Consider the following 9,673-nt stretch of genomic DNA (forward strand, 5'->3'; position numbering starts at 1 on the left):
CATCTCTCTTCCTCTTTCTCTCCTCATTCCCTAGGGAGTGAGAGAAGTCAGGTGTAATACATGTGGCTGTTTCTTTAGGGTAGTAATAAATCATTCTCCTTATTACCTCTCACAATACCCTTTTAATTGCTATTTGGGTGACTTTAAATGTGAAATAAACTGTTCATTTAAATCATGTTCCTTTTTCTATACACTCCTATCACCAGAAACATAAGCTGCCTTGGAGAAGTTAGAAAAATATTTTGAGATACTAGACAGAAAATTAAAACATATATTTAGAGAACCCTGTATGTCGAACTAAGTTTAATTGAAGGGATTTTACTTGGATAAGAACATTGCCATCTCAAAACATTTAATTCTCCCTCAGTGGTGATTGTGATGCAGGTTTGGGGAGGATTTCCCTGAGTGGGCCAGAGTTAGAGACAAAAGGAAAGTTTATTTGAGAAGCAATAATGCAACAAACACGTGGTCTCCTCTCCGAGTCAGAGAATTAGAGTGTTTGAGGAATTCGGTTTAAATCTGTTTTGTTTCCTGGTATGGGTACTGCAGCATTAAAGGCATAGGGAAGTAGTCGTTGGTAATCTCAGCAGGAATCTCTCTGCAGGTTCCCTGTGGTCTGTTCATATGCTGATCAGCCAGGTTCCCGTGTGTACCAGCATGTAGCAAGCTCTGAATACAACCTGGTTTAATATTTAGTCAATTTGTGTAGTTTTCATGCCTCTTTCCGATGTTATTTGTAGTTCCAAACTAGAGGGAGATGTTACATGAGGGCAAAGGTAAGGAAAGTGTAGCAACTGAAAAAGTACTTTATTCCTCGCCTTCTGAGTTCTTCTTGCTGGGCTAATAATCAATTTAACAGAGACAGATTAACAGGAGAAAATCAAAACTTTAATACATTCACATAGGCATAAAAATTCCAAAGAGAGTGAGGCAACATTGGGTATATAAGCCATTTTAGACAGAAGAGAAAGGGGGTGGGGAGGGAGTGTTAGATTTCAGAATAGAGAATGAGAGATTTACAGGTAATTGAGGAAGAGATGAACAGACACGGCAGGCAATTTTCTGCTGGGCATCTCAAAAACAATGGGATACAAAGGGCATCTATCTAACAGGCACCTGCCTGATATTCTCTTATTTATCATACTTAATTCAAATTAGGCTAAGGCAGCATTCTAGGACTTCTTTCCTAAAGCATATTTCTCTGTCTGAATCCCTTGGGCAAGGAAGTGGGGAGAGTAAAAGGTTCTTTCTGAAGCTAGTTTCCTAATAAACAGCTTAACATCAATATCCCCCAAAGCAGCTTCAGGGTGGCAAAATTTTGGTTCCCTTCAAAAGGATATGAGAAACAACAGAAATAGGTGGAATTTGGGGTGTCTGAAGCAAACTCATGATCTCACCGAGACTCCATTTGGGAACTGAGGAACTAAAGGTTCTAGGTTCTAATCAGCAATTACTCTGATATGATGTCTGGATAGGTGGATCTGATGCAGGACAGGGCAAATTCCCCTGAACAGGGGGAAACTCAAGCCCAGCTGAGAAAGAAGAGGATTCTCGGAGGAGCATATGAAAGAATTCAAACACACACCAAAGTGTTTTAGAGAAGGAGAAAAGCAAAGACAATAGAAAGCAAAGACAAAAAGCTTAGACAAGGGAAAAACAAAACAAAACCCGAGTATCAGGAAACTCAATTTATATATCATTCTTTAGTTCCTGTGAGTTACAGTTTAAAGATTTTGTTTACTCATTTTCCTTTGACATAGATATACAGTGAAGAAGGATAAGAGTATGCAGCATGCAAAGGTAAGAATATGTAGCGTGAAAGGCCTGCTGGCAATTCCCAGACAGCGATCCATAAATTCCCCCATGGTTTTAGCCACAGGGAATGAACAATTTTATTTTGCATAGGGCAGCCACTTAAAAACTGTTTTTCCTGTTTCCCCTTCATAGGTGTGGGGAATGGGTTGTTAGCAATCCCAGCAGAAATCTTCCTTTGTTCTGCAGGTGTCCTCCTGGCCTGGCTGCAGGGCTAATCAGGGTATCGAAGTCTCTGAAAGTAGCTTGATTTAACATTTTAGTTCTCTTGCCTCCTCTCTACATTAGACCCACCCAGCACATTGAATCGTATGTTACGTGACACCATTCTTCTATGATGGTTTTGTCTATAACCTCATCCACGAAAGTGAATGATCATTGTCTTTTGTTCTGCCATTTTGTTCTTTTGAACTTATTGCTTCTAGGACATAGCCTCTGAAATTATAATATTATGAACTTCAAAAAGTTTTTCTAGAACCGATCCAACTTATCTTGCTGGATTGTTTTAGTATTAATATCGATATTAATAAATAAATTCATCTATAGTTTTTATTTCATTGTCATAGTTTAACATCAATATTATACCTCATTAAAAGAATGCTCTTTATGCTGTTAAGCCATTTAATTAGAATTGGAATTCTCTGTTTTTTTCTTTAAAGATTTTATTACATCCCCCCAAATATCTGGACCTTGAGCTTCTCTTGGGATAACTCTTTTATAATTTTCTCTATTTCTTCTATGGAAGTTATTCTATATAGATATTCCACCTCTGTAGGGGCGGTTTTGGTATGTTATACTTTTCATGAGAATTATTCATTTAATCCAAGTTTTTAATTTCATTTTCATAAAATTGAATAAAGTAGTCTTTTCTGATGTTTCCTCTGTTCCTGTATTAATTTTGTCCTTGTTATTTCTCTTCTTTACTAGCAATTTCTCTACTTTTTTGTTGATGAGATTTATCTTACTGGAAAAAATTTAAAGCTTTCAAATTTATGCATCTTACTGTTTTTCAGTTTTCTAACTCTTCGATTTCTGCTTTTGTCTTTATTATCTGCTCTTGCTTTCATGTGACTGATTTTGTAGTTTCTTTCACTTAATTCACTGATGGTGTTCTTTCCTTTCACTGACATTATTAAGGCCATGAATTCTCCTCTGAGCATTGCGTTAGGTATATCCCAAAAGTTTTGAAATGTGATTTTTAATTATCGTCTTTCTAGAAATTTTTCAAATTTTTTTTCTCTCTGGCCCAAAAGAGAGACCATTTCTTTAAGTTTCTATGTGAAAGAGCACTTATCTTTTTTGATTTTCTTTGTGGAAGAAATTGTTTTGTGGAAAATCGTTTCTGATTTTCTTATTATTATCTAGCTTGTTCCATTATGGTCAGAGACTAGTACCTATATCATTCTTACTTCGGGGAATTTATTGAGGTTTTTTGTGCCATAATATATGGTCTATTTTTATTCATGTTTTGTTAGAACTTGACAAGTCATATTCTGTATTTTCAATGAAGAAAGTTCAATATATATCCATCAGATCTAATTTTTATATTGTTAGTAATATCTCCCGTATTCATACTTATTTTTTATCTATTTCATATGTCTAGCCCTGAGAAAAGTGAATTAAAGTCACCTATTAGTACATATCTTAATATTTTCCTTGTATCTACCTTAATTTCTGCTGTATGAGAGTTACTTATATGCTATTTAGAATTTATGTATCTTACATATTCATTATGAATTTTACAGTTTACATTATAAAGGGCCTTCTTTGTCTCACTCAATATTTTTTGGTCTGAATTTCACCTTGTTTAATAATAAGATTGTGACCCCTACTTTCTTTTTTTTTGCGTTCTCCTATGATGCCTTTGCTCATCATTTTATTTGTTGAATAAGTGAATGAACCTTTCTGAGTCAGTTTATTTTAGGTGTGTCTTATATATTGCAAACAGCAAAGTGTTTCTTTTAATCAAATCAAAATATTTTTATTTTATAAATGAATTAAGCCATTTACAATTATCATAAATATAGCAAATAGGATGTTCAAATTAGAGATGATTTTCTGTTAAATATGCTTTTTCAATGAGTATTTCTTTTAAAAAAATCTTTTGCTATGTCTTTTTTGTATTTTTCTAAATTGCAGTTTTCAGATATATGACTATCTTGATAATTTATTTCACATAATACAATTAGTTCCCTCTTTCTTTTGGTAGTTTCTTATTGTTTTCTACCATGAGCATTATAAAACTAGCTTATATCCTCTCCCCTCATCTTCCACTTTCTTTGTGCTTAACTTTGTACTCCTAATACATTTTAATACAACTACTTGATTTATCAGTTTTAAGGAATATCTTTTGACTCTCAGGTATTACAAACAAGGCCATCAGCAAGCTTATTCATTTTTTCACTTAGTCTATAATTATTGAAAAATGTGTTTCTATTTATCAATTTCTTCTTGTAATTCTGTCTGATGACTTCTCGTTAGCATGCAATGATCATCTTTGTCTCTACAATTGCCTTTGGTCTTAGACTAAATTCTTAAATATCAATATGACCACACAAGCTGTCTTTCGTTATTGTTAGCTTTGTGTATTGCACTGCACGTTTCAATTTTAATCTTTGCATGGGATTTTTTTCATGGGATTTAACATTTTCTTTAGGGATTTTTTTGTGACTCGTGTAAAGGGTATGTAACCAAATTTTATGATATTATTAATCCATTCCGAGAACTTCTTTCTTTTACCCCTCGAATTTAAATAAGCTGTTTACATTTATTGTGATTACTAAGTTTTCTGGATTAGTTTCTATTATCATATATTGTGCTTTCTATTTTATGTTCTTTCTTTTATTTCTCCTTTCATGATTTATATTAAATTAATTAAATTATTTAAGTAATTTTTAATTTCCCCCTACTGGCTTAGGAGTTTTAAATTTTATTAGTTAAGAGTTACCCCTACATTTTTAACGTGGCAACTTGGCAACAATTGATTACCAACTGAAGTTAATCAATATCTCTACCTTCATTCCAAACAAGACAAAGACTTTAGAATGCTTTTATTTACCTGTCTCATTTTCATGTTGTGAGTTTTCTGTCTTGTTCTCAAATTGTTCTCAGCAACTACGCCTTTAGGATTCTATCCTAGTAAATTTCTTGCATATGTACATTATAATGGCTATGATATTGCTTATAATAGTGAAAAACTTCCAATAATCCAACAGCCCATCAATAAGAGGAGACAGGCTAAATGAAATATGGTACTTCTATAAAACAGAATACTATATGGCTATATATTTCTAAAATTTAAAAAGTAAAGTTTAGAACAAGTTTAAGGAACTGCTATTTGTAAAAATAAGTAGCAAAAATATATACACATATATGCTTATACATACATTAAATTTCTCTGGAAGGATAAACATAAAGCTCAGAGCATGTATTGCCTATTGAAGGGTATTGGCAAACTGTGGGGAAGGATGGGAGTGAGGCTTTTGTCTGTATATTTATTTTTTTGTGCCTTTTGAATTTAAACCACATTAATATATTGCCTACTCAGATAAATTTATCTTTAAAGAAGAGAATAGTAAGAAGGTAAGTGGACACAGGAAATACAGGCAACTCTTTTGAAGATTTTTGTTGTAAAGTTGAGCAGAGTTCGCCTTTTCCAAGCTGTGTGACCCAGGCAAGTTAGTAAACGTTTCTTAATCTCCATTTTCTCACTCCTAGAATTTGGGTAGTAATACCTGCCACATAGGTATTACTTGAAGATAAAGTAAGAAGATGTATATTAGTCACCTAGCACAACTGCAGCACACAAGAAAGGTTACTGAATGATAATTGAATTGTTGAATTATAATTCATGAGTTCATAAACTCTAGGTTGGAAATCCAGTATTCCCAGGAACCACTAGATGGCATCAGACTCAAATAAATGGATGCTCCTTTCACTCACTGAGCACCCAGAAGAGAGATCTTTGTTTTCCTTATTCCCTGTCCTTTCCTCCCAAATTCTGACAATTCCACTCTTCCTCCTCTTGATTCATGACAGCCATGCAGTGGCTGCCTCACTCTGCTGGGGCACAAAGGACTTGCAATTCAATACTGGGCAGGGCAGATGGGGTGGAGGTTATTCTGGGCTCAAAGAAATCTGAGAGTGTCCTAAAGCACCTGCTTTCCATTCGTACATTCCTTTGGAAAGTAAAGCATGAATGAGTGGGAAAGATACTGAAAGTAAGTGACAAAAAAGAAGGGGAAATCAAATGGTGTTGGAGGGTAGGAGAGGTGAATGAAAAGAACCAGAACTCTGGAACAAATCAGAACTACTGGTATCTGAGGTTACCAGACATACCACGCTTGCAGGGGTTTGTCTGTTCAGGCTGACTACTTTGACTGTCAGGGAACATTTTCTGTGTCTCTGACATAAGGTTTACCTGGGCATTTCCCCCTGAGATAACAAATTTTCGTACATCTTAAGTTCTGCTGCTTCTTCCTGTACTGCCTGACCCTCTAGATGCCTGAGTTCTCCTCCCAGATCTACCGCTGATTAGCTGCGTGATTTCAGGCCAGTTTCCTTTTCTGTAAAGTACGATTTGACTGCTCCATTATTTTTATGATGCCTTCCAGGTTTAAAGTACTATGAGTATGTGGGTGTAATTGTACTGAGGATATCAAAGAATTTTAATAGATCATCTTCTTCCATGAGGGCTACAGTTTCTATAATGTTGAGAGACATAAGAAGTATTATTCTCATTTTATAAATAGAGGAAAGACATTTGGTGGTAAGGTGAAGAAATCAAGCCAACTTCTCCCTCTCCAAATGCATATTTCACTCTAGTAACATTTGAGAGATAAAAAGACGCGAAGCAGCAGAGGCTAGGATGAAGCAAAAGGCTTATCTGCATAAGGAACTCCCTAGTCTCACCCCACACTGCTCCCAACAGTTGCCAAGCAGAAAAAAAAAAAAAAAAAGCCAGTACAAGTTCTGGCTGGTTCATTGCTAGTGCTGGAAAGTACCTGCTGCTTCTGGGAAGGTGAAAGCTTCTGTTTCCTACAATGGGAACCTTCAAAGGTTAAGTCCCTCCCAGTAACCAGTACTATATACAGTTTTGAATTTTTCAGTAGTTGGTGCATGTAGGAAAGATTGAGAATGAGGACAGTGGAGGAAGGAGATTTATTCATTTATTTAGCAGACATTTATTATTGTCTACTATGAATCGAACCCTGTGCCAAGTAATAGATATAAAGTTTATTATGATATATGGCCTCCCCCTCCCCAGGAGCTCATGGTCTAGTGGAAGGACAAAGGGTTGGGGGAGAGTGTTAAAAGTTTAATAAAGGCTGTGAAAGAGGCGCGCCCCGGGACTGATAGCACACATGTAAAGGGCGCTTCCTCCAGAATGAGGAGATATAGGAAGGCTTCTTGGAAGACCTAAACCCTGAGTTATGTCTTGAAGAATTCGGAGTAAATCAGGGGAAGGAAGTGTGTTGTGCCTGGAGCAATAGGAAAGGGGGCCAGACAAATGGGCTGGAAAACCTTGTGTCCGCTGAGAAAGATCTGAACAGAAAGAGATGAAGAGCACTTGAAGGATTTAACAGAAGCGGCATCGTCCTCTGAGCCTTCTATAAAGAAAATGACTTCATGAAGAATGGTTGGAAGAGGTGAACCAACAACAGGGAACCCTCTTCGGGGGTGAGATAATCTAAGACTACGAATGGAAGTTATAACCATGGTACTAGAGAGAAGATAATGGAGTCAAAGTTATTCGGAGCAAGAAGTAAAAGCTTAACTTGATCTTATTTAAATTAGAGATTATGAACATAAAATGCAATAGAATTTATTGGTTGGGAGTATGGACTCTGGGGTCACGCCTGGATTCAAACTCCAACTCCACCACTGTGTAACCTTGGGACAAGTTATTTAATCTCTTTGAGACTAAGTCTCCTCATCTATAAAATTGGGATAATAATCACTAACGTCAGAGAGTTGAGAATAAGGACTAAAAATGATAATACATGAAAAACACTTAGCATAGTTCTTACCGATATTAAAACTCTATTATCGGTAGTAGCTATTATCAATTTCTTATTAACACTGTTAATTATGGAACTGTGTTCTGCCCCTCCATATCCTAATTTCCCCAAAATATCAAACACTGGTGGGAATGGGGAAGGATACAGAAAGGCAGCCTCATGAATATTTATGTCACATTGATTAATACGTATCTCAAAGAACAGATAATAGGCTAATAGGATAACCAGCAAAACAGTAACCATGGTTGTCTCTGGGAAGTGAAACGAAGGTCAGATTTACTTTTTTATATGAACGTGTCATGTGCTATTTATATAATGAGGAAAATATTTTAAAATATATTTATTATGCCACAATACACTACTCAGCATGAGGCAAAGCTCTGTTCATCAGGAAAATAAGGTTCTTGGACATAGGTAGCACCTTGCCCTGCCTCCACCGCCCCAACGAAAGCACACGTGGTCCTAACCTCCATCATACTTCCAGCTCCAGGAACAACTAACTACACAGAGGCACAGCCCCAGGGAAACTCAAAGCAGGAACTGCCCGGGTCATGAAGATGCCATGAGAAGGGCCCAGTGTCCCTGGGGCCTCAGTCCTCCAGTTGCTGCTGCACCAGGCGGGAATAGAGGTCCTGCCCCTCCATGAGCTGGGAGTGCTTCAGCAGCTCTCCCTGACTGAGCACCAGGATCTGGTCAGCATTCTGAATCGTCTGCAGCCTGTGAGCGATCACCAGCACCGTCCGGTCCCCGCGGGACTGCCAGTCCTTCAGCTGAAGAGGGAGGATCGTAATGCCTCAGGAAGATAAGGATGGGATGGACAACCCAACTGGACACCATCTCTTGTGGTTTAGGGCAAAGAAGATGTGAAACACGAGAAAGTAGGAAAGTAGGAAGGAGAAGGGCTACACTGCCCTTCTCTTTCAGCTGTACCATTGCAGCTAGCAGACAGGAAAAGCAGCCATTGTGGAATCCCCCGGTGGGACTGTCCGCACACCCCATATTCTCCTTTCCATTCCCCACTGCTAAAAAGGCAGATACTCTTCCCACTAGTGGGCCATTCATCCGTGCACTGCCTGAATCTGCACAGCCTGATCCTTCAAACATGACTTGTCAGATCCCACTGTCCCCTGCCCCTCCAGCCCCAGTACTCACGGCCTGCTCACACTGGACGTCCAGGGCACTGGTAGCTTCATCCAGAATGAGGACCCGTGGGTCCCGCACAAGGGCCCGGGCAATGGCCAGACGTTGTTTCTGTCCCACAGCCAACTTGTTCCCTTTCTCCCCTACATCTGAGGAAATGGAGAAATACCCTTCCTTAGACACAAGTAACCATGACAACACCCTTGTCACAAGCAGGGGGAGGTGCACAACTGGTATCTCCACTAGCACCAGTTAGGAGGTCTGAGGGCCCTGTGTAAGGAGAGTGGTGGGGTGGAGACCTGCTGGGGCTGCCCACATAGAGCTCGTGGTGCTGGGGAAGGAGGGGAAGTGGGAGCCAAGGAAAGGGCATGTGAACAGCAAACAAGGAGTTACAGGGACACAATCCTCACTCCAAGAATAAGCTCCAGTTTCTCTTTTGACTGAAGGTACCTGTATCTAATCCATGCTCCATTTCTTTTATGAACTCATCTGCTTTAGCGGCCTGGGCAGCAGCCATCACTTTTTCATCACTGCAGCTCTTCAGCCCGTAAGCGATGTTGTCCCTCACAGAACCTGAGAACAGCACAGGCTCCTGCCCAACCAAAGCCACCTGTGCAGAGGGAATGGGAGCAGAGGACTGTGGTACACTCCCTCGGCAGGGATCCTCCTTGCCTCCTCTCCCACCTCCCATGGATCTCCCA

The 9,673-nt window shown here is 38.6% G+C and overlaps 1 protein-coding gene across 1 annotated transcript in view; it reads right to left on the reverse strand.

Moving 5' to 3' along the window:
• Nucleotides 1-8,157: 8,157 nt before the first annotated feature.
• TAP1 (transporter 1, ATP binding cassette subfamily B member) overlaps nucleotides 8,158-9,673 on the reverse strand; it is a 23,919-nt gene continuing 22,403 nt past the window's right edge. Inside the window, exons 9-11 of the mRNA XM_023538518.1 lie at nucleotides 9,423-9,582; nucleotides 8,985-9,121; nucleotides 8,158-8,602 (exon numbers count right to left, since the gene is read on the reverse strand). Coding sequence (XP_023394286.1) covers nucleotides 8,423-8,602; nucleotides 8,985-9,121; nucleotides 9,423-9,582 — 477 coding nt within the window. The 3' untranslated portion in view covers nucleotides 8,158-8,422. The remainder of the gene's footprint in view (nucleotides 8,603-8,984; nucleotides 9,122-9,422; nucleotides 9,583-9,673) is intronic.

The sequence above is a fragment of the Pteropus vampyrus genome, unplaced genomic scaffold (assembly GCF_000151845.1).
Source record: "Pteropus vampyrus isolate Shadow unplaced genomic scaffold, Pvam_2.0 Scaffold225, whole genome shotgun sequence".
Classification (NCBI taxonomy): domain Eukaryota; kingdom Metazoa; phylum Chordata; class Mammalia; order Chiroptera; family Pteropodidae; genus Pteropus; species Pteropus vampyrus.